At 42.4% G+C, this 26,088-nt stretch overlaps 1 protein-coding gene across 8 annotated transcripts in view; it reads left to right on the plus strand.

Moving 5' to 3' along the window:
• The first annotated feature begins 248 nt into the window (after positions 1 to 248).
• Positions 249 to 26,088, plus strand: part of METTL15 (methyltransferase 15, mitochondrial 12S rRNA N4-cytidine) — a 123,329-nt gene continuing 97,489 nt past the window's right edge. For 3 of the 8 annotated variants that reach the window (XM_075567304.1, XM_075567311.1, XM_075567310.1), the window contains exons 1-2: positions 541 to 634; positions 10,865 to 11,060. In XM_075567304.1, the coding sequence (XP_075423419.1) occupies positions 564 to 634; positions 10,865 to 11,060 (267 nt within the window). In that variant the 5' untranslated portion in view covers positions 541 to 563. Of the gene's footprint in view, positions 343 to 540; positions 701 to 10,471; positions 10,634 to 10,864; positions 11,061 to 26,088 lie in introns of those variants that run through there. The other 5 variants (XM_075567309.1, XM_075567305.1, XM_075567306.1 and 2 more) reach the window with 5 other exon arrangements.

Consider the following 26,088-nt stretch of genomic DNA (forward strand, 5'->3'; position numbering starts at 1 on the left):
CACGCCGCGTTTACCATAAGCGCACGCGACGGCGGCAATGCATTTGTTTTGACGCGACGTCTCTGTCACTATAAGCGCAGCTGAATGGTTCTGCACACTTATCACCCTCACCTCCCCCGGCAAAGTGGGTGGAGTGACATGTCTTTTTTTAATGCAAACTGCTCCTCCCATGTGGGCTCACATCATGTCCTGGCAATGATGTACACAGGCAGACTGGCTTAACCCTTCCAGTGCTGGGCTGGCTTGCAGTCACTGTGCACCTTAGTACTGCATGACCTGGGTTTGCTGACCCCATTGCTCTGTAGGGTGTTGCAAGCCCCCGCTGGCATTGATGGGGTTAAGGTAGGAGGAGGTTACATGTGGATGCATCATGGTATGAATAGGGTGCTTTGAAGCCTGCTGTACATAGGCAGCTTGCACTCTCATTGTGCTGATAGGGAGCTGCAGGGTGCACTGTGCACGTTGTTTGTATGTAATGTAATATGGTGCTCACACGGAACTCTGTGTGTTGGGTGCTTGTTGTGTGGCGTGCTAGTTGTGGGGAGCGCCTGTAGCTGGAAGATATGACTTCCTGTGAGTGCTTCTCCTCTGCAGAATCCCCTGTCACACGCACAGCAGCTGCACCTATGTCCCAGTAAGTGGGCACCCTGCTCTCAGTAAGTGGGCACCCTGCTCTCAGTAAGTGGGCACCCTGCTCTCAGCGCAGAGCTTTTAATTCATACCTTTACTGTAGAGGAGTCAGACTAACTATATGGAGCAGTATCAGTATTTTCTACCTCTCCAACTATAGAGACAATGCAATACCCTACTATACGAAATATAGGGGTGTGTATGTATGTATATATATGTATGTGTGTGTGTGTGTGTGTGTGTGTGTGTGTGTGTGTGTGTGTGTGTGTGTGTGTGTGTATATATATGTATATATATATATGTATATATGTATATATATATATGTATATATATATATATATATATATATATATATATATATATATATATATTGCAGTGGAAGCACTGTATGCTGGGGATAATGGTGAAAGGCAGGGTTGCAGACCTGCCTAAGATGTGAACGTGCTCACAAGTGATCCTTTTTATTTGAGATATATATATATATATATATATACACTGTACACGCATGCATGGGATATTCACACCTCACTCAAGTACTGACTTAATGTAAGTGTGTGCATGTGTCATAATCATCAAGATGAATACATTACCCAAATCAAAGATATGGACAAAGGGTAATGCGTGGGTAATGTATTAATCTATATATTCCTTTCTCTATGTATACGTGTGTGTGTGTGTGTGTGTGTGTGTGTTACATATGTATATGCAGAATAAATTAGTACTTCAGTATTCAGTGATGCCTTTTTTATTTGGACTAACAATTGATATAAGACAAGCTTTCGAGAGTTCTCCTCTCTTCTGTCTTATCTTTCTATATCTATCTTTCTATATTTATTGTGTGTGTGTGTATATGTGTATATATATATATATATATACAGTGGTTGACAAATCACCAAAAAATCTACTCGCCACACAATAAAATCTACTCGCCACCTAGTACCAAACGTGTGCTGCTTGGGCCAATATTTACTCGCCATGGGGTTAAATCCACTCGCCGGGGCGAGCAAATGTATAGGTTTGTCGAACACTGTATATATATATATATATATATATATATATATATATAAGTGCGTCTGCAAGGGGCTACGGTCTATGTATGAGATATAAAGTATCAGCCACAGAGCTAGTCGTATATGCTTCGTTAAAGAGGTTTTACAGGTGTACTTAACCCTTCACGTGCAAACATGTGAACACATATTAGCTACAGGATTAAGGAGATCACTTCAAACCACATGCACCGTACAGCAACATTCATAGTGTGACAGTACAACGAGCATTTTTATATATAAAAATGCTCGTTGTACTGTCACACTATGAATGTTGCTGTACGGTGCATGTGGTTTGAAGTGATCTCCTTAATCCTGTAGCTAATATGTGTTCACATGTTTGCACGTGAAGGGTTAAGTACACCTGTAAAACCTCTTTAACGAAGCATATACGACTAGCTCTGTGGCTGATACTTTATATCTCATACATAGACCGTAGCCCCTTGCAGACGCACTTACCAGAACACCTTCCTACTGTCTCTGTAAATTCTGCCCACTTACCGCTTAGATTGTAAGCTCTTCGGGACAGGCTCTCCTTTTCTGAAATGTCTACTTTTATGTTAAAGCGGTTATTATGTCACGTGTATTACTGAAGTGAAGCGCTATGTACCTGGATGGTGCTATATACATACTTGTCTGGCGAATAGGCATTTCAAGGTGACCAGAGATGTGGCTTTCAGATATTTTGTGTGGTCTAACTCAGGGGTGCGCAATCATTTTCCACTGCGCGCCCCCATCCCCCCCGTCTCCAAAGTAAAATGACACCATGGGGTAATGTGACATGGCAACGCACTGTCACATGACCCCAGTGGTGTCATTTAGGGGCCTATGCAGAGAGCAGCGTTAGAATTAATTGGAGAGTTTAAGAAAAAGTAGCTTTAATGGAGAGTTTTATTCTCCATATGCAGAAATGGGCGAAATCCGCTATTTTTAGCATTACTGCATGTGGAGAATTGTAAAGGAGGAGATTCGCGCAGCTCAAAGGGGGAAAAAAAATCGCGCATTTTTTTTTTCCCCCTATAGCCGGCGACCTCCTGCTTCTTGCCAACTTTAGTTGGCGGAGAAAATTGACGAAAATCGCGCCAAAAACAGCCGCTAGATGGCGAGCGCGCCTTTCTGAATTCGGATATTTTACAGACTGGCGAGATGTAGTTTCTCGCCAGCCGCGCGGCGAAATGTTGAAATAGAAAAAAAAAAATGGCGCGTTTTCCCTAACTCGCCATTTTCAGCTGTTTTTAGCGCAATTTTCTCCTAAAAATGGCGAGATTGCAAATAGCGCTGCTCTCTGCATGAGGCCCTAAATGCCACGTTGCCATGGCGACGTGACGTCGGAGACAAGATAAGAAAAATTACAGAGGCCTTGCGCGATCCCCCGGCATTTAATTTAAATGCTTTGGCAAAGAGTGCGGGGCTTCTGTAAGCGCCGTGCTGCCCCCAGAGAATCTGGGGGTGTGCCCCTCCAGTTTGCACACCGCTGACACACACAAACATAGACTCTCTCACTGTAACATTCATTGTGTTGAACGTGTACTACAGAAACTATATGTAAATTAGATTAGCACAATTTACACACAGTGTGTACATCACTCTGAAGAGTGTGTTCAGTGTCCTTAGAAGCTATGGTTCTTTTAAGGATGAACACGAGCTAAAACGGATCCAGCTCTCTACAGAACCAAAATAAATGTCATTTTTACATGGTATCCTAAAATAATACTATACCTGCAGCAATAATGATTAGCCAGTTTTGGTCTGTTACAGATATCTTTTTGATGGCTGCACTACAACAATTCATGTATAGTCATGGGAATTGTTGTGGCATTAAGTAACAATACGTCACTGAAGTGTCAATCATACTTCTTTAAACCATTTGGTTTAATTATGGTCACTGTGACCAACAGCAAATGTGCCAATAAATAATATGCCGAATATTAAGCTTTTCCAGACGGAGAACAGGGGTTAGTCATGGAGTCATTGGTAGACGATTTAATGCTAATTTGACCAACATAATGTCTTATTAATACTGAAATGGCAGTTTACCAATGTAGAGATGAACTACAGGGTATGAGTCCGCTTGGAAAATTAGGTATAATTCAATTCTATTGTGTATGTAAGGACATTTGCGAGGGACCTGCAGGGAAGTAAGCAGATGCCCTTTCAAATGGTAAATAAAATGAACACTTCATTAAGCAGTGGAGGGGATTGCACTTTTAATTAGAGATATTTGCCACTTGTTGGTGGATTTCACTCGTTCATTGACAATCTGGTCACATGGATGTAATTTGGGACCTAGCATTGCAATGAAATCTCCAAGTATATGGTTGTTAATGAGCAATAAACTCAATAGGAAACAGGGCTTCACCCCCCCCCCCCCCCAAACTGCAGTAGCGCTCTACTTACAAATAATTCCCATTTGTGAGGCACAGTTGAGAGTGCAAAGTTTCAGGTCCAACACGGCCCTTTCACTGTTTCTAAATAAATGGAAATGACTGTAAAATACTTTTTTTTTTTTTTTTTTTAAAGTAGAGCTATATTTGATAGTTTTGGGAGAAATCCTGTTTCCTATTGATTGTTTACATAGTGTGTTGTCCACACACAGATTTTTCTACATTCATATTTTTGTCACCATTTTTTCCTGTCTGAATGAGCCAGGCCATAGCATAGAAAAAGAAAAAGAAAAACACATGATCATTGAATTCTTAATGTGTGAAATAAGATCATATTGGACATTTTGTAAGTCACTTCCAATAGTGTGTTCTAAAACATGACTAGGGGCAGATTTATAAAACTATCAAACCCTGATCTGGCATTGACAGCCATTCAAGTCTTGGTCCGTTACCTCTGGTTTGGGGTTAAAATTTAGGCAGGGCAATCTTATTTGTATATGTAAAGCATGTGACAATGTATAATGCTACATTTTTACCTAGATTCCAGGACTATTGGAGCACCCATCACATTTCTTATCGAACTGTACATTCGTACCTAAGCTGGCAATTGCTTGGTGCTCCTGTTATAATTCTGTCAAAATCCTGATTGTGTGACTAACATAATGGCCGACTTCTAACTTTGTGCTGCTGTCGGTAAACTCCTGACGCTGATATGTAACATTATATGACTGAGTGTGACACATTATTGTTACAGGTTCCAGAGTAATAGACAGTCTGCTGTTTTGAACACAGAAACAGATCTGTTTGTGATACTTTGTTGCCAAACGGTGGAGCTCAGAAAGGTGTGTCAGCCTGGTCCAAAAGAGGAAGTGGATGTAACGTTCTAAATGGTTGCTGTAGTAACCAAAGAATCATCAATACATTCATAAAAGTCATTCAAAATGGCATTAGGAGTAAAAAAAAAAACCGCAGATAGTATTGGCTAATACTACAGAACTGATTTATTTTGCTGCTTTAAAAATAAACATTATAATGGTATTTGTCTAATGCAGTATTTTTTATTTATTTCAGTTTCCTAACATAACGCAAAATCCCTAGTGTAGCAAAATTATGGTTTTGTTTATATAAATACATTGTTTAATTAGTGTAGAATACGGTGAAAGGTCACAGCTGTGACCTAAAAGATACCTATTTGCACTCACTAATCCAGAAATGCTAGGCTAGGAAAAATTCAATCCTCGGAGTTGCCTCCTTAGCCTTACATAAACAATTTAAAATCATATTTATTTAACATATATACAGAAACTTGTGTCTAAAATGCCACTATGTGGCTTATAGGGGAAAGCCAAAGGGGTGTAAGGGATAAATACTGGTGTTATTCCCGGAGCAGAGTGAGACTTAATTATGTGGTCAGGACCGTATATATTGTATAGTACTCAAAGTTTTTCCCCAAGATTTGCTTCTCACAATTCTGGGTATAGCATATTGCCAAAATGGTACATACATGAATCAGCAATTATTCTCAGTATTTGTTGTTTAGTGAGTCATCTGTGGTTGTATTCCCATAAGGCAATATAGTCCCTGGGTGACGTCACTATATAGTGTATACAGACAGAGCAGTCTATGTGCTGCTTACCCTGAGACACTCAAAACATGCAGTTTGATATCTGTTAGAGATACGGTTAGGGTTTACTTAGGTTACTCACTCCCGCACCATTAATGTGCCTGATAGTCCATAGGGTATGGTACAGCACGTCACTCGTTTGTCACGTGGCGTCGCTATCACTCTAGTTCTAGTAGCTTGTACATACTAAGAGCTGGTAGGACTTATCAGTGCTGGTGCAGATATGATATCACCTCTTAGTTCGCTCTCTCTATGCTCATATACGACCTGTTAGTCTCTTTCAACGCTTGTTCGCTTCCCGGCTCCCTATGCTTCCGGATGACGTCACCGGAAGCATAGGGAGCCGGGAAGCGAACAAGCGTTGAAAGAGACTAACAGGTCGTATATGAGCATAGAGAGAGCGAACTAAGAGGTGATATCATATCTGCACCAGCACTGATAAGTCCTACCAGCTCTTAGTATGTACAAGCTACTAGAACTAGAGTGATAGCGACGCCACGTGACAAACGAGTGACGTGCTGTACCATACCCTATGGACTATCAGGCACATTAATGGTGCGGGAGTGAGTAACCTAAGTAAACCCTAACCGTATCTCTAACAGATATCAAACTGCATGTTTTGAGTGTCTCAGGGTAAGCAGCACATAGACTGCTCTGTCTGTATACACTATATAGTGACGTCACCCAGGGACTATATTGCCTTATGGGAATACAACCACAGATGACTCACTAAACAACAAATACTGAGAATAATTGCTGATTCATGTATGTACCATTTTGGCAATATGCTATACCCAGAATTGTGAGAAGCAAATCTTGGGGAAAAACTTTGAGTACTATACAATATATACGGTCCTGACCACATAATTAAGTCTCACTCTGCTCCGGGAATAACACCAGTATTTATCCCTTACACCCCTTTGGCTTTCCCCTATAAGCCACATAGTGGCATTTTAGACACAAGTTTCTGTATATATGTTAAATAAATATGATTTTAAATTGTTTATGTAAGGCTAAGGAGGCAACTCCGAGGATTGAATTTTTCCTAGCCTAGCATTTCTGGATTAGTGAGTGCAAATAGGTATCTTTTAGGTCACAGCTGTGACCTTTCACCGTATTCTACAATATATTCTTCCCGTATGCACCCTATTTAATGTACACCAGTACAAGTACAGTACACCAAAGGTGAGCGGCAGCCATTTCTTTCACCCTCAATTTAATTAGTGTACCAATTTATTTGAAATGTTTACTCTTGATATGATCGGTCACATAAAAACCTGCAGTGTCTATTACCGGTTTATGGCCAGGTTCCTAGTGGCCGTTGCGGCGCACGCTACAGTGTGCGCGCCGCACTCCAGATACACACTTATCAGGCAGGCCCCAGTATCTTCTTGTGTGGGCGCTCACGTATAGCGCTAGCAGGGAAGACAAGAATTTTGTCTTCCCGTGCCGTGACACGATCACGTGGTCGGCGGGCAGCCAATGGAAGGGCAGATATGGCCGCCCCCCTTCATGGCCACGCCTCCCATCGCTCCCCTACAGACTGCAGATCGCGGCTTTTATCTGTGCATGCGCCACAGTAAACACGGACCGTAGCCTAAGTGAGTCCAAACAGAGAAAATTGTCTGGACACTGGAACCTTTAATGAAAATCCGGGACTGTCCCAGCTAATTCGGGACGTATGATCACCATGTCACTAATGTACGTACCACATTGCTTACTTGTTCATGCTGTTTTATCAGCGTTCTTATTCTCACGACCTGTCTTCGATCACTAATTGCAGATGAGGTTGTTTAAGCAGACACAGCTGGCTAAATTGTGTTTCATAAAATAATGTCCGTTTCCTCGGTGAACACAGGTCATGTTAATGTGAATTACTATTTCATTTTCCTTCTCATCCAACTTGTGACATTTGTTATCTTCGGTAGACATTGTGTTGTGCAGTGCGTCACTAGCCTCTATCAACAAGAGGGTTAAGGACATTTTCACCGCCAACGGATTTGTACTTTATTTCTGAGACCATAAAAGTTTTGAGAAGGCGCGCGCTGTACTGTCCGGTTGTTTCTTATGCGTGGCGTTTTGGCACTCTGTACCAGTACGACTGGTGCGATTATTAAGACGATAAATTGCATCTACAGTAGGTGTATGTCCTAATGAAGAGTCAGCAAGTAAACTGGATCCATTCCTTCAACAAACAGTGTGCACAGACACCAAAACACACTGTAATGAAACTGAATAATTGGGTTTTCTGCAGTAAGTGGGAGTGAGAGGTGAGGAAATACAAATGCTGTTTGCTAGCTCCATTAATGAGATGAAGTTTGGTGTTTGAGCTATAAATTGAGATGTGGGGGTGGTATAGTCAGGAGAGCAGTACAGGATCCCGGCTCTGGCTTTTCTGATATTTCTCACTTTGCAGAAGCATATTGAAACAAATCTGGCTAAACTGTCTACTGCTCTCTTCTTCTTGCAGTTTTTAGTTGGGGATCACTCATCACTTGCCCTTACCACCTTTTGCGAATTAAATTGCTAAATTGCGTTTGGTTTAACAAGTACAGTACAGTTTTTCAACCGTTTTTGGGGTGTTAAGGAACCCTAGAATTAGATTGTGAAATTCTGGGGATCTCCACCCTTCTTTCACCCCCCCCTCTCTGTTCCATCTTGCACACCCTCCCTCTTCCCCCCCCCCTTATGCTCACCCTCTCCCCACCTCACACTCTCTCCCCCTTACGCTCTCTCCTTCGCTTTCTCACCTTACACTCCCTCCCTCTTTCCCCCTCACTCTCCCCCTCTATCTTCTCCCCTTACTCTCCCCCCTTACACTCTCTTGCCCCCTTACACCCCCCCCCCCACTCCACACACCTCCCTCTAGCTCTCTTGGAGCCTGACACTCTCACCCTCTTTCCCCCTCTATCTCTGAGTCTGCGCCGGTCTGCAGCTCTCTCCTCCTGTCAGCCGGAAGTTGGACTCGATTTCCGGCGCAGACAAGAGAGAGAGAGGAAGGATCGAAGTTACGGAGATGCTGCTGAACTGTGGGGCCGTCGGGTCACTGCTGCATGGGGAGCTGCAGGGCCTGGGGCAGCTGGGAGAGTTGTCCCAGCTCTTCCCCTCACTGGAGGCTGTGGAACCCCTGTTGAAAATCACTGCACTAGTATGTGCACTGCCACTGCTACCTACATTATATATAAGATAGCAGCATACAATAATGATACTGACATTATTTCTGACAACACATACCTCTCTGGCCTGCTAAACATGTAAATAATTCATGTTTCACAGTACATTTTATATCTAATGAAAAGGTGTGACTTATCATTGCCTGTAGGTTCTGAATTCATTTGTTGTCTGTTTATTCCTGTATTTATAGTTTCATGATGATCAGTCAAGAGACATTAAAAAGCACCAATGTTTTTTGTTCAATGACAAACTTCAATTTTAGTCTTATATTTGACTAAGCCACACTTGTTGTTTTGACTTGCTATCTTTTAAAAATATATTTTCATTTTCAAACTCCACACCTACAATAAACCTTGGTCAAATATTCTGTGCCAATAAAAAGAAATCTATGTATTTGCTAGTAAGGTAGGCTCAGGCAGAGGAAGTAACCCAGAATCTTCGTCATAACTCAGCTGTTTTTTGAGCTGGTTAATTTCTTCTGTAAGGTTATATGTATCTTCTCAAAGTGATGTGTGCATAGCCTTGTACTAGGGTTCAATTCTATATACACTGGTAGCCAAGGTTAATACACTCACTCATAGCGCAGAATATCGCATTATAATGCAGAATATCCCACTGTAACGCCTCAGTGGGTGCAAAAAACGTTGCTACATCTGCATTCCGAAGCGACCACGCTAAGTGTGAGTGACTGAACTTCAACAGACCGATGTATGTGACATTAAAATGCACGATATAGTAGAGATGTTATTCAGATGCCTCACATCTGTTGCATTTTGCACAAGGTGCCAAATAAAAGTACAAAAAACCCCCACTTTTCAAAGTCAAGTTATTATGTAACCTCTGAAGGTTTCAAGTAATTTTCCACTTTTGCCAGTTCCTCACATCGCTTTACAATAATAATAAAAAAAAAATGCATATCCCAGAACCACATCTTCTCGAATTAAAGAGGGAGATGAGTCACTGTCTCCTGTTAAGTCCTAATAGAAAATGTATAATTGAATTTGTTCTGTTAACTTTTCTTAGGTTATTTAATTTTATTAGATTTCTCATGCTGTTTTCTTTTAACCTATTCCCGGCTCGGTGGGTGTCCCACACAAATGTGTTCGTGCACTGCTGGCTTCTGTAAAAGAAGCCAGGTTTATCCAGTTGCAGACATGAATACATAGAATGGTTGGTAGCAAAGTATAATGAATAGGGCTGCTCATCGATGAGAGACGTTCCAATGGTGTCAGAGAGAACAAAGCTTGAACTGTCTCTTATGCCACTGATGGACATTCCCTTTTATGCATGTTATGTTAAATATTAGTCCTTCTCTCTACTATTCTGCCCAACTCGTGTCCCATACCGCTGCCACGTATTCCCACCTTTCCACATGACGCAAACATCCCCACAGTCCTTCTCCCCATGCGTTTTGTTGGCACTTGCCTACAAATTCATAAACATTTTTTTTTAGCATTTCAAGGTAACATTGATGTTTAGTTATTGACGACACCAGATGATCACTTTGTTGCTAAATACAGGTAACATTCTTATTTATTAGAAGGAGCGGAGAATGACCTGTGACGGTTTTAGAATTTTCACGCCCTTAGGCACTTGCCTTTTTGCCGCCCTAGCCTCCTCCTCTTGCTGCGTCCCGACGCCACGTGGCGACGCATGTCCATGCCAACCCTGTGACGTCACATCATGGCAACGTGTCGCCACAGCATTTGACATGCGATGCTGCAGAAGGAAGAGGGTGATGCTGCAGAAGGATGAAGGCAACACTGCAGGAGGTGGTAAGAGGCCTTTACAGAGGTCCCACTCTTCCCCTCTGCAATCAGTTTAATTGTTAAAGGGAAGAGAGTGGGGCCACTGTAATCGCAGTACCGCCCCCCCCCTGAAATTTGCCGCCCCCCTGAAATCTGCCGGCCTGGGCCTAGTAGGCCTAAGCCTAAATATGAGCCTGAGTATGGCACGTAAATTAAGTCTCCAACACTCACTTCTTTTCTTCTTTCGCCTTTCTACAGTATCATGCAACCTTCAATCAGACAAGTGATCTGGAGGAAATACTGTGGGTTCCAGAGGGGAGCAGCTCGCACAATTGCTCAGACTAGAGAGGTTTGCCATATACTGGAGGCTCCAGACACAGATGGCTGTAAGGCATTGCATGTACCTGTGATGGTAAATGAAGTCATTGACTGTTTGGCACCCCAAAAAGGCCAGGTGAGTCCTATTTATATTCCATTAGTATTTGAGAAAATTATTGAATTATTTGTTATCTTTGGTTCTTCATCGTTGGTACAGTAAAGCCATGCGCACTATATGTAAATGAAATCACAAACGCATTTTAATTACTGCATTGGAAAGCTGATGTTTCAGTACACAAAGTACCTTCATCAGAGGCAGCATTAATATAACAAGTGTACAATATATATATATATATATATATATATATATATATATAATCAAAAAATAAATAGATGATACCGTTCTGTGGCTAACGAAATGCTTTTATTTGTGCGAGCTTTCGAGATACACTGATCTCTTCTTCCGGCGATGTTACAATGAATGAAGCAAGGATAACTTGAAAACAGTGTCTCTTGGAATGTTATCTGTGCTTGTCCTTCCCCCGGTGTGGATGTGTTTTATGGCTAGAGGTGTCAAAGGGTAACTGAAAGCAAGTGAAGAAAGAGTGTGTATGTGTATCAGTGTGAATAAAAATGAATGGAGAGCCCACAGTATAAACAGTGCTCTACACAAGGTGTGTGTGGAGTGAGAGGGATATAAATGGTGTGGGTGGGTGTGGAAATGTGAGAGTTTGTAGCACAACTAAAAGTGTGTGTGGATACTATGTGGTCCCTATTGGTGTATATGGATGGAGAAATAAGGAGTATTAGTATGTGTGAGAGACAGCTGTGTGTGCATACATATAGCACAGTATGTACAGACATGGCCTTTAGCGCTCATGGAAAGAGAGTTCGCTAGTGTCAGTAATGACTCATAAAATTTCGATCTCTGTTTAGGCCACTGCTAAGTGTCCCGAACAGTTGCATAAATTTGTATTCATGCAACCGTCTCTCTTTCGGGGTTTTAAGATTACCTTTGAGTATGGCAACCCTCAGATCGTCAGAGAAATGTTCGCCAACAGGACTGTCTCTTGTTCCGCGTGTGATGCTGTGGCGATGCATGTTCATTCTCTTGTTTAGCCCCTGTCCTGTCTCACCTATGTAGTAGCAGCCCCCTGGGCATTTCATGCACATGATGAGGTACACGACATTGCTGGAGGAACAGGTGAACCCTCCTCTGATTTTGTATTCCCAATTCTTGTGTGGTATTTGTATTGTGTCCGCTGTGTAGAGCATTGCGCATGTTTTGCATCTTGGGTCCTGGCATGGTTTTGTCCATCTGTCACTTGAAACCCCTTACATACCTTCGCTACATCGATGACATCCTCCTGATTTGGACCTCTGGCGAACAGGACCTCCTACAGTTCTATGACAACTTCAATACTTTCCACCCGACCATCAACCTCAAACTCACCCATTCCCCGGATGAAGTACATTTTCTAGACACCACCATTACTATAAAGAACAACCAACTACAGACTTCTGTATACCGCAAACCTACAGACAGAGCCAGCTATTTGAGGGACAACAGCTTCCACCCGACACACACCAAACATGCAACCATCTACAGTCAAGCCATACGATACAACCGGATATGCTCCGACACAGCAGACAGAGACCAGCGGATTAAAGCCTTGAGATCAGACTTTATAAACCGTGGATATAACCACAGAATTGTAGACCAGCAAATTCACAAAGCCACCAGAATACCAAGAAGTGATCTCCTTGAATACAAACAGAAGGAGACAAGCGACAGGGTTCCTTTGGTGGTCACATATAACCCACACCTAGGAGCCCTACGCAAGATCGCCAGGAAACTACAACCCATCCTCCAGGAAGATACAAGACTGCAACAGGTCTTCCCTGAAGCACCCTTATTATCATACAGACAACCCCATAATCGCAAGAATATTATGGTGAGGAGTAAAGTATTCAGCAGTACAACTGAATGCGGGACAAAACCATGCCAGGACCCAAGATGCAAAACCTGCGCAATGCTCTACACAGCGGACACAATACAAATACCACACAAGAATCGGGAATACAAAATCAGAGGAGGGTTCACCTGTTCCTCCAGCAATGTCGTGTACCTCATCATGTGCATGAAATGCCCAGGGGGCTGCTACTACATAGGTGAGACAGGACAGGGGCTAAACAAGAGAATGAACCTGCATCGCCACAGCATCACACGCGGAACAAGAGACAGTCCTGTTGGCGAACATTTCTCTGACTCTGGCCATAAGATGAAAGATCTGAGGGTTGCCATACTCAAAGGTAATCTTAAAACCCCGAAAGAGAGACGGTTGCATGAATACAAATTTATGCAACTGTTCGGGACACTTAGCAGTGGCCTAAACAGAGATCGAAATTTTATGAGTCATTACTGACACTAGCGAACTCTCTTCCCATGAGCGCTAAAGGCCATGTCTGTACATACTGTGCTATATGTATGCACACACAGCTGTCTCTCACACATACTAATACTCCTTATTTCTCCATCCATATACACCAATAGGGACCACATAGTATCCACACACACTTTTAGTTGTGCTACAAACTCTCACATTTCCACACCCACCCACACCATTTATATCCCTCTCACTCCACACACACCTTGTGTAGAGCACTGTTTATACTGTGGGCTCTCCATTCATTTTTATTCACACTGATACACATACACACTCTTTCTTCACTTGCTTTCAGTTACCCTTTGACACCTCTAGCCATAAAACACATCCACACCGGGGGAAGGACAAGCACAGATAACATTCCAAGAGACACTGTTTTCAAGTTATCCTTGCTTCATTCATTGTAACATCGCCGGAAGAAGAGATCAGTGTATCTCGAAAGCTCGCACAAATAAAAGCATTTCTTTAGCCACAGAACGGTATCATCTATTTATTTTTTGATTATTAAAGCTCGGCTAACACGGTACTGATACCTCTACATGGATATATATATATATATATAAAAAAAAAAAAAAAATATATATATATATATATATGCGCAATCCTACATAGCAATTGAAAATATAGGGAAAATTTATTGTAAAACAACAAAGGCTTGGTTACTGGACATAAATACTAAAAATACACAGACAATAAATGTATATATATAACAAACACAATTAGAGGGGTAATCCAAAGAAAAATAAATTGGTAAAATAACAAATAAAATGTCCTAAAAGTCTATTGTGGAGGAGTGTAGTGCAGATGATGAATCACTTGTAGCATAGAAGGTTCTTCTTAAAGTCAAGTGTACACGTTTTCCAACCTCACAGGGTTCGTCTTCAAGTCCCGGTGTACAAGCTTTCCAACCTCACAGGGTTCTCCTTCAGGTACTGTGTACAAGCTTTCCAACCTCACAGGGTTCTTCTTCAGGTACTGTGTACAAGCTTTCCAACCTCACAGGGTTCTCCTTCAGGTACTGTGTACAAGCTTTCCAACCTCACAGGGTTCTTCTTCAGGTACTGTGTACAAGCTTTCCAACCTCACAGGGTTCTTCTTCAGTTCCCGGTGTACAAGCTTTCCAACCTCACAGGGTTCTTCTTCCGTTCCCGGTGTACAAGCTTTCCAACCTCACAGGGTTCTTCTTCAGTTCCCGGTGTACAAGCTTTCCAACCTCACAGGGTTCTTCTTCTGTTCCCGGTGTACAAGCTTTCCAACCTCACAGGGTTCTTCTTCAGTTCCCGGTGTACAAGCTTTCCAACCTCACAGGGTTCTTCTTCCGTTCCCGGTGCACAAGCTTTCCAACCTCACAGAGTTCTTCTTCAGGCTTAAGTGTACACATTTTCCAACCTCACCGGTTACTTAAATAGGTTTGGGTAACACCTAGCCTACATTTCTCAATACTGTACGTCTTTGTCTGAGGCTTCTGAATGATCTTCGTATTTAGGATCCAAGTTTACCATCCACATGTGAGCACGTGCAGAATACACTGGTCGAACATTTTCAAGGCACAGTGGAATGTTTTCTGACAAGTAGTCACTGTTGATTTTGATTCCTTTTTCTTCTCAATTTTTTTTTTTTTTTAAATTATTCAATTGTTGCTCGATAAAGCTTTAGTGACGGGCACTCCCTTCCCGATCCTTCTCTTGGTTGTGTCTTTATGTAATCTAATGGTTGATGTGGCTTTCTCGTAATGTTCCTAATTATTTCAATGTACAACAATTTGTCTTTTTAATGTGTTTAAAAATGCTGAAGTATAGACAGAATCAAATGCTTTTTCATAATCTATGAATCCTAAGGTGAGTGCTAGATCACATTAATTACTTCAGGAAATCACCCCTTGTATGACATGGACATGGTCAATTGTGTTGTACCTAATACAAAATCCCGCTTGGTCTCTAGACTGGGTAAAGTCCAGGGTCTGTTGCAGCCGATTAGTGAGTATCTTCATAATCTTGTAAATTTTTGGAAGTAGACTGATTGGTGTGTAGTTCTTGAGATCTTCTTTGTTCTTCTTTCTTGTGGATGAGGATAACTCCATTTTGGCATTTCCTGTTCTTCAAGCATCATGTAAAGCATTTTGCATGGGGTTTCTCTTCTTCCCCAGGTTCTTTCAAGATTTCAGTTATAATTTCATCTTCCTCGGGGCTTTCCCATTCTTCATTGATTGATTATATTCCTTTTGCCACTTCTTCTGGAAGGATGCATAGATGTAACAGATGTTATCGCATTCATGGGTGCAATAACTCATTACTCCTGCCCCCTTTTTTGCACACACCTTTATTCAAAGGTAATGGTGTCTCTTGGTGCGCTGTGTTACGCGACAATGCGTCAACGGGAGCAATTACATGGTTGTTGGTGGTCTCTTCTCGCTCTTCATGTCTTTGATTATGCCCTCTGTTATCTGTGTTCATTTACCGTAGAAGTCCTCAACTGTCTTTATAATAATTGCTGTCTTTTATTGTGGATCGATTGTCTTGTTTGAGTGAGAGGTCTTGCTTCTTCCCAATCATGTCACTGCTTCATCTTCTTTATAAACCTTTTTATCTTCAATAGTCTCTTTCACCCCTTCGCAGTTACATTTTCTTACATCTTTAGTTATACACTTTCATTCCCTCAAATCAGTATCTGATGCTTAAGGCCGCGCGTATAGTGCCCACGACGCGATGGGTGACGTCACCCGTCGTCGCTAGCGAAAGTTATATTTCGCTTTGCAGCGGCGTCGCGGGCGTACTGGCATTTGATTGGTTCAGGGGCTTGCACATGAGGCGACAGCCTTTGAAAAATCAAATATTGCCAGCTACCAAAATTTGCAACGCTCCGTCGCATTGTCGCTGTCGCGCTTACTATAAACGCACGCGGCGGCAATGCATTTGTTTTTGGGCGACGTCACCCGTCGCGGGCACTATATGCGCAGCCTTAAAGTGGGCTGGAAGTGGCAACAGGAATCCAAAAAGATACAGGCGTCCCTCGATATACGGCATTTCGCTATTACGAAATGTATAAATTAGGGAAGAAATGTTAAATTCACATTTTATGGAATTTTGAATCTCTAAACCAGGCCTGCACAACATGCGGCCTGCCGGGGCACCCCGTGTGGCCCGCGACGGACCCCCTTAAAATCTCCCCCCCCCACTTACCTCCCCTTGCCTGGTAGGGAAAGGAGCGCGCTCCAGCAGTGTCTGTGAATCTGTGCTCTCCCCCCTAACCTCCCTCCTCCCTAACCTCCCTCCCCCCTCCGCCTGCTCCAGCAGGGGGACGCGCGCTTGCACTATAGCGCGACCCGGAACTTCCGGGTCTGCTGCTAGAGCGCGCTTCCCTCACCCTGCCGCCATCACAGTTGCCGCTGCCATCCACCACCTCCTCTGTTGCCTCTGTTGCCGCCGCCGCGACGCCACCTCTGTCCGCCGATGCCTCCTCTGTTGCCGCCACCGCCACCATCACCTCTGCTGTCGCCACCGCCAACATCAGATAAGCATGGAGGGCCCATTCAAACCACACCAGTGGGGGGATGCTGACAAGGGGGGGGGATGCTGACATTTGGGGGGGTGGGTTGTTGACATTTGGGGGGGATGCTGACATGGGAGGGGGGGATGCTGACATGGGAGGGGGGGATGCTGACATGGGAGGGGGGGATGCTGACATGGGAGGGGAGATGCTGACATTGGTGGGGGAGGGGGGATGCTGACATGGGAGGGGGGATTCTGACGGGGGGGAGAGTGATGAGAGGTATAGGAGGGGGAGAGGGATGTGAGGTGCAGGGGGGGGAAGAGTGATGGGAGGTGCAAATTGATGATGAGAGGTGCTGGAGGAGAGATGATGATGATTTTACCCGTGCGGCCCGAATTTTTTTTCCTTGGAGCAGTTCAGCCCTTCTCACTTTACGAGTTGTGCAGGCCTGCTCTAAACGATCTTTTTTTGGGGTGGGGAGGGATCGTGCAATGCTCAGTCTACCATTTGTAGTTTACCATTTGTCACAGCACAGTTCATACGGCTCTAGGTCATTTGTGTGCACTTTTCATACTGAACTGGCTTCCCCATGCTCTTCATTTTGACAGTTCCTATTAATATTTTATCATACAATTATCAATTTCCCAATAAATATGTGCTTAAAAAAAGTTTTGCCTTATTCTGCTTAATTCTATTATTGGTAACATTGTGCACATTTCTATCACAGCTGATAACATTTTCAACAAATCTTCGTAGTACATTATACATACATATTAAGGAATCACATTCTCTTCTCATATCATTACAAGCCACATTATAGGTTAACAATATGAATAAGTTCCTCCGATTTACATTTCAGTTTGTGGTCCTCATAGAGCAACTTATAGATTTCTGGTTAAGAGACATTCGCTTTTACACATTGTCGACGTCATTCTGGCTTTATTTTCCTAATTTTTTAACTCGCTGTCAAACTTTTTTGGTTAATATTTAAATTTACATTAAATTTAAACTTTAACAACTCCCCCCCCCCTAACTACAATGTCTATCTCTTTGCATTTTATATATCAGTTGTTCAAAGTTATCTTTTGTTCTCTAGGATTTGACCTCATATTGGTATTGGATTGGTATTGTATTTTTCTGATTAGAAACCATGTCGTGTCCGCAATCATTTTTTCAATGGCTGTCTTGGACTTGTCCACTTAAAGAATTAATGAACCATCCCCATTTTTGGAATTTTGGCTGTATATGGAAGCTCACCTCTATTTTGTTCATGGACATCAATGTTAAATAGATATGTCTTGACTATATCGAATGTTGGGGGTAATGGGGATATCCATTGCGACATGATTGATTTTGTAGCTGCTAGTTGCACCATTTCAGAAGCCTCGACTGCCCTAGTTGTGTTGCCTTCCTCCTCTAGCCATAGTGATTTTTTTAGTACTTTTTTAATATAGTCCATAATTTCATCCCAGAAATGTTTCATGGGGCCACACAACTATAGGCAGTGTTTTAAGACTCGCCTTCAACGTTTGACACTTGGGTTATTGATTGTTTTTTCTTGTTGATGGGTGAGGACTTGTTGAAAGCAATATATACCCTGTTCGTTATTTAAAATTGGATTTCTCTCCAAGTCTCCGATGGGGTAAATTTCTATATATGTTTGTTAATCCTACTAGAAGTTCATATATGTTCTGTATTTCTGGGAAGTCTTTCTGCCATGCTATTAAGATGTTCTGTAATATTCGCTCGTGTCCATCATCCCTCACTAAATTGTACAATTATGCAATATTGTCTATTTTCTCTTGTAGGGTAAAAGTAATGATCAAATCTGTTGTTCTGTAATATGCGTTTCCTAGAATTTGGCATTTTTTCCCGTAGTCACTACACATGTTTCCGCAGCATCCTTTGACACATCACACAGCCAGTTGAATCAAGGTAAGTGGAGTGTTGCAGACGCCTCACGCGATACCCTGGCATTAAATTAAATGCCATGGGGAAGCGCGCAAGGCTTCTGCAACCGCCCACGCCCTCCTAGACAAATCTCCCCCGTTTGTGCACCGCTGGTCTAGCACTTAGCCAATAGGAAGCCGCACGGGATTACGTACCGGCTTCCTATTGACCAACAGGAGCTTTGAACAGCGGCCACTATGGGATCCCTGATAACGAGCAGATCGGCTTCCGGCACCCACTACGGAGGTAAGTACCCGACAGCAGGAGGTCCCTGGATCTGGAATTAATCGGGATTCAGCTCTGGAGACCCCCTCATTCAATTCTCTCTCTCTCTCTATCTCTCTATCTATATGCCGTCGTCATAGATGGTTTCTTTAGAAGTGCGGTCATATACAGCATTTAAAAAGACAGGAGTTCTTAAAATTGTCTCTCTCTTTAAGTTAAAGTCCAAGGGTGTCACTGTATGGTAATATATTCAGAGTTCACTAATTGCGGTGTACAGGCTTCATGTACTTAATATTCAACACTTCCCATTGAAACCGATGGGCAAAATGCTGCAGAGCAAGCGTGTGAAACCTGGCTCAATAGAGCCCTTAGTGACTGGTTTTAACTGCTGTCAAGTTCCCGTGCTTCCATTGTGCTGACAGCTAAAGCTGAACCTCTGCCCACCTTTGTGTGTGTCTGGTGCAGAATGTACGTCAAATGCTGGAGAGATGGGACAGACTTACCAGTTCAGCTATGAGTGGGCTAGAAGCCGAGTAGTAAAACAGCTAAGCCTCAAAGATGACTATCTTCCAGATGTGACTTCCCTCAGTTTATAAACTGACAGTTTTCTGCATAGTATGTGTGGGTGGTTGTGTGTATGCTGAGTTATTTTCCCTGTTTTTGTGTATTGATTTATTTGGAAGCACAAATTGTACCAGTTTTTTTTTTTTTATACTAACAAAATGATGAAATGTTAGTGTTTTAAAACAAAATCTGTCTATACCCAAATAAAGTTATTTGATGCATCAGTATCTGTGATTTTATTGGAGATATTGTATATATAAATGGCAATTCCTCTCCTTAGAAAATTATATCCAAGAGAAATAATTTGAAAATTAATTGACATAAATATTCCATACAGTATGTGCAACTTTATTACACCACAAACGATGTCCGTGGTCAAACTGCATAACATGAATCATAAAAACAAGAAAATGGGGGTGCAAACACAACCAAACCAATGTAATAAATGTGAAAAATGAATGGCTTACAGTGGACAACTTTGAACTGGAGTAGGAAACTTAGAACTGGATATGAAAGGACCTTAAATTGGAAGAAAAGGGAAAAAACACAATAGTGTATTTCTGTAAAACCATATATTTAGGTAGAGAACAGGTGTGCACTCACAAATGTAATTCCTTGAATAGCAATGCAGGGAATTTGGCTTGAATCAAGTGTCCGTAAGAATCGGTCTGCTTTGGCTTATTAAGCCGTGTCCTCACTGTTCTATCCCGCTTCTGAAATTTTCCTCCGGCCAAGCCGGTCACTTCTCCGGCTTCCGGATAGGCTGTTTGGAGGAGACAGGAGCCGTGCAAGCACTGTACAGCACGGATGGACACTGAGACACTGATGCTTCCAGCAGTCATCCAACGCATTTCGCTAGTGGTGGAGCTTCCTCAGGGATTGTATACCAACAAAATGAAGACATTTTAGTGTTTTAAAACAAAATATATCTATACCCAAATAAAGTTTTTTGATGCATCAGTATCTGTGATTTTATTGGCGATATTGTATATATAAATGGCAATTCCTCTCCTTAAAAAATATATCCAGGAGAAATCATTTGAAAAGGAATTGACAAATATGCCACATGTGCAACTTTATAACACCGCAAACGATACCAGAGGTCAAACTGCATAACATGACCCATGTCTGGATCTACCCGTCTTACTGTAGATTCTTAGACGGTATTTTTTTTAAATTCTAGTTTCTGAGTCCCCAAGTGCTGCACTTTTGCCATGGTATATAGCAGAGCTGCTCAATTCCAGTCCTCAACAGTTTAGGTTTTCAGGATATTCCTGCTTCAGTACATGTGGTGCAGTCTTCGATTGAGCCTCTGATTGAGCCACCCGTGCTGAAGCTGGGGTATCCTGAAAACCTGACCTGTTGGGGGAGGAGGGGGGGGAAGGGGGCTTGAGGACTGGAGTTGATCACCACTGGTATAAAAACCCCAATATATGTCCCTCTGAAGTAGCTGTAAGTGCACTGGTGTAAAGGAACAAAGCTGTATATATCTTTTATTTTTAGAATGCAGTAGACATTTAGCAAGCGATGAGTAACTTACTTTCATTGGGATTAAACTCCAGTCTGCGAGGGAAAATGATGAGACTGTTATTATAGCTTGAAGATGATTAATTTGAGCTGGAAAGTTTTTTAATAATGGTCTGCTTCGGTCATAGATATGTAAACTGTATTAAATTAGACAGCTACAATTTATAAAGTCTGCACTGTTACCTAATTAATTTGTCGGGACCTCCATTTAGAAATGAACTGAACACTGAAAGTAATATTTCTCTAGATCAGAGGTGGCAAACTCTGGTCCTCAAGGGCCAGAAACAGGCCAGGTTTTATGGATATCCCTGCTTCAGCACAGTTTGCTCAATCAGTGGTTCAGTCTTTGACTGAACCACTGATTGGCCACCTGTGCTGAAGCAGGGATATGATAACCTGACCTGTTGGTGGCACTTGAAGACTGGAGTTGCCTCCCCCTTCTCCCCTCTGATATAGTGTCTTGTGGCTTGGCACTACTTACTGAATATGGTCCGTAAGATTGACACCCTGCTCTAGATTGTAAGCTCCTAGGACCAGGGCCCTCATCACTTCTTTGTTTCTGTTTGTCCTTATTTGTATGCAACTATGTTTGAGTAATTAGCACATCTCCGTCCCCCCATTTTACCACGTGGCGGAATATGTTGATGCTTTGTAAATAAACTATGATAGTACAAGGAAGGGGACAAGTCGGCTCAGGGAGTCTCAGGATCTGCCCACTGTAGCCACACTTGCCCACCCCACTGTTTCTCTCCACTAACCTATAAAGGGACTGAACCAAACTGCTCAAGGCGGTTATGCTTCCAAACTGAGGAACATACCGGATGTCTCTTCAGGGTTACATTTGCACATAGGGTTAAAAAGCTTCCTTAAAGGAGCAGACAATGTGGGGTTTGTTAATAGGTGTGAGGTAGGGGCTCTCCAGAGCTGAACCGCGTTAATGTCGGGTATGGGGACCCCCTGCTTCCCGAGATACTTCCTCCCCACCCTCCCCGGTAGCAGCTCTGCAGGTTTAAAGGTCCTAGTCATGTGGGCCAATAGGAAACCACAAGGGATGACTCACGACTTCTTATTGGCCCGCGTGACCCAGGATATTTTAGCCACGATTTATTTTTGCCACAAACAGCCCCGGCTGAGCTGCCAACCGCATCTCCTACGGAGGTAAGTATCTCTGGAAGCTGCAATTAACGGGTTCAGCTCCGAAGACCCCCTGCTTCAATCCTATATATAAGGATTAGACCTACACTACTGGGACTGATATATCGGATGAAGGCCTTGAGGGACATGGAGACTTGACCTTGCACTCAAACTGATGGACTGTAGTTAGGTGAGTCCCAGCCTGTAGGCTCCTTCTTCAGAGGCCAGTTTTACTAAAGTATGTAATACCAGAGTAATGCCAACAGAATAAAAAACGCCCAGTTCTGTGGCTATTAAAAATGTTCATTTGGATTCTGAAGATTTGATAAAGATTTGATAAATCCAAAACTCCGACAACATTTGATGTTGGCAGCATTATGATGAGTCATTTGTTATTTTTAGAATGAGACGGCCACCATTTCTTTACCAACCACACATTCTGTATTCAGTACTCTAGCCAGTAGGAAGGGCAATATAAAAATGAGGTTGGATTGCAAGTACCTCTAACCCTTGAGCTTTCCCCCCATGGGCAGGTGATGTGCCTGACCTAGTGTAACAAAACGTGTATGTAATTTGGCAGAGCTCAGTGGCTATACTCTACTCTAGTCATAAATCATGCATTTAAAAAGGCAAACTCCATTTTAAAGCGGCAGTCCACGCAGGCCACTTTTGTCTGACTGAGCCACTGATCGAGCCACTTGTGCTGCAGCAGGGATATCCTGACCTGTTGGTGGCCCTTGATGACTGGAGGCTCCCGCTCCTGCATTACACCGCACCTCCAATGCCGATGGCGATTAAGGAAGCTTAGGACCGTCTTAAGAGATATTCACCCCAATTGATTGAGTGGTTAACTTTCTCTTTTTTTTTTTGGGAGGGTTTAATTAACTGAACCTGAGGATCCCCCAGAGCTGATCCATTGTCTTCTGACTTCCAGGGATTTCACTCCTTTTGCCTGGGAGGAAGGGGACAGAAATGTTTTCCTCCCGGAAAGAAAATGCCACCCTGGCCATGCTTGAACCATGTAGGTCAATAGAATCTGCAACATTATCCGGATATGACATAGCAACCTTTTATTGGTGACTCGATGGCCATATTGGTAGTTTTTGCTGTCATCAATGTGTGTTAATCATGGCCTTTATGTGCACTTAAAAATACTAAGACTCTGGGGGTTTACAGCTGGGATAATGTGTAGGCTCCAGGATGGGGCTATAAAATGTATCTGTGTGCCAGAGATACCTCTGGGCCATTTGCTTATGGCTAAGCAACATCAACCCTGTGTGTTCCAGGAAGAATTATAACAATGGCCCATTCCTAGTTTTACATGAGGTGTTACAGCTCCATCCCAAAAACGTTAACATTTTTCTTACCCAGCCTTTCTTTTGTTTTATTTGACCAGTCTACTGACCCGTCTAATGAAACATTATCAGTATATCTCTTTTGGCAACTTTTATAGCTGTATTGTATGTGAATCGATCCAGTTTATAGGGAAGATTAGCATTGGTATTTTTTTTATATATCAAGTAAAATCTTAAATTTTTCCCCCTGCAATTATTACAAAACTACCCACTGATATACTGTATATATATATATATATATATATATATATATATATATATATATATATATATATATATATAAGCAATACGATACCGTTTGAGCGAATATCAGAGGCAGCACTCCACAAAGTTGTCAAAAAAGTTTTGTATTTAGTGAGACATAGATATTCGCTCAAATGGTATCGTATTGCTTATTTTATTTATATAGGATTTGCACCCACCTTTATCTACCTGACGGAGTGCCTTGTTCTCATCTATTCACTATATATATATATATATATATATATATGTATGCAATGTGTTTTTTTGTTTTTTTTTGGTAAATTCTCATTCATTTTGTATTTTGACTGTTTATGGGTGCACCCATAAATATATCTACAGTATATTGACTTTTTCTACATACAGTATTTTTAGAAAGTAAGGAAAACCAATAAATAAAGCCGTTTTTAAGTTATTTTCCCATGCCAGCTATTGAAAAGAGGTAGAAGGTGTCAGTATATTCAACTTGCTGCACTGTGAACTAAATGTTAGAATAATTCCACACAGGTGAAAAATGGCACAAATAGCAATTGCCACCTTTTAATTAAATTGGTTTTGTTATCTGAAAAACACATGTAAGAAAAGTTTTGAAGATGGCTAGGTGCCGATGTTTTGATGGTTTTATTACTTAGAAGAAGAAAAAAAGAATCTGTGTTTAGGTTGTACAGAGAAGAATAGATTCTTGACTCACCTTAGAGCTAATTTCCTAGGAAGTCAATAATCCTAACAGAAATGAATCAAAAATCACAAGCAGGGGCCAGATAGATGCTGAGAAAATCCTGTAATAAAGTTGGTTGATAATAATCCACTTTTGAACAATTGCTGGTTTTATTCCTTTATATTCATTAGATTCAATTTATGCAGGGGAGGGGGAGCGGGAGGTGTAATGAGCAGAAATAGCGTGGCAGTCATTTTGAGAGCGAATTAATTTGCAAAAAAACTATAGTAAAGTTAACCTTATGGCTGGGAGCCACAGAATTGAAACCACGGGTCAGTGGTTTGAATGTGGGTGTCCCTTGCAAAGACTACATCATGAAAATATAAGTGTCTGTAACAGCCCTTCCCCCCTCCCACACCCCTCCCCCCTAAGGGAGACTTGGCCCGATATGTCCTGGAACTCAAATCGGCATGAAGTTCCTGACGCCACCGCTGTATCGGTTCCGGAGCTGCCAAAATCCCTTTACCAGGAGATAGTACCAAATGTCCTGGTACTCTTTTCGTCTTGCAATCCCAGCCACAACCGCTACGTTCACTTTTCAGGACTTGGCCCGAAAAGGGGGACTCGTTGGTATTTCTCCGAGAGCATCTTTTAGTTATTTCGAATTTGCCGCTGCTGTCTTAGCGCTTAGAATCTCGCGAACGGATTCACTGCTGGGTTTCTTATAGTATTTCAACTTCATTCATCAAATATTCCAGCCAATCTGAGCGTGGGAGAAATCCTTACCAGCCAATCAGAGCGTTGCCAGTCTATCTAAGCCGGGCAAGTACGGATTCGGATTCTGACAAGGGCATGGGCCAACCTGGCACCTCTGCCACTTGTCAGTCAGAAGCCACCCGCTGAGTTAGGCTCCTCCCAGTCTGGCTTGGGGCAAGTGGTGGTCCGAGATCGCCATTCATCCCAGGACGTGGGTACTTGCGCATAACTCCGGTGCCCAAATTGCTTTCACACCGTGCCAACCTCTGAGGCTTTCATGTCCGGGACCCAAGCAGACTTGGTGGCACCAGGCATGGTAGCCAAATGGTCTCTCGGAACCACGGACCTGGAAGTCCCCAGCTCATATACTGTGCATAAGCATTGCTCCATAAACATAATGTTAATAAAAAATATTTTCACATTTTTCTTCTAAGTCCTTTAGTTACAGGGATTGACTGAAAAGACGAACACGTTCATTTTAAGCAGACCTAGCCCAGCCTATAGTGAAAACTGTTTCTAAGTAGAACGAAATAATGCTTAGGTTCATTTTCAGGGCTACATTCAAAATACATTGAAACCTGGACTTAGACTTAATCATATCCTCCCAACCTTATGGATGGTTGGAGCAATCCAGAACCCCTATAGAGGCTCTGGTGATCTGGGCATATACTGGGGGACCCCCAGTAACTTTGGGACCCCTGACTGTACCTGGGATACACATATTCTTATGCCCCCATTTACCTTTCTGCTCTGTGCTGAAGTAGGGAAACCTGGCGGTGAGTGTCGTAACTGTTTTCAACAGAGAATTTTGACCAGGGT

Source organism: Ascaphus truei, chromosome 12, assembly GCF_040206685.1.
Source record: "Ascaphus truei isolate aAscTru1 chromosome 12, aAscTru1.hap1, whole genome shotgun sequence".
In the NCBI taxonomy this organism is placed as follows: domain Eukaryota; kingdom Metazoa; phylum Chordata; class Amphibia; order Anura; family Ascaphidae; genus Ascaphus; species Ascaphus truei.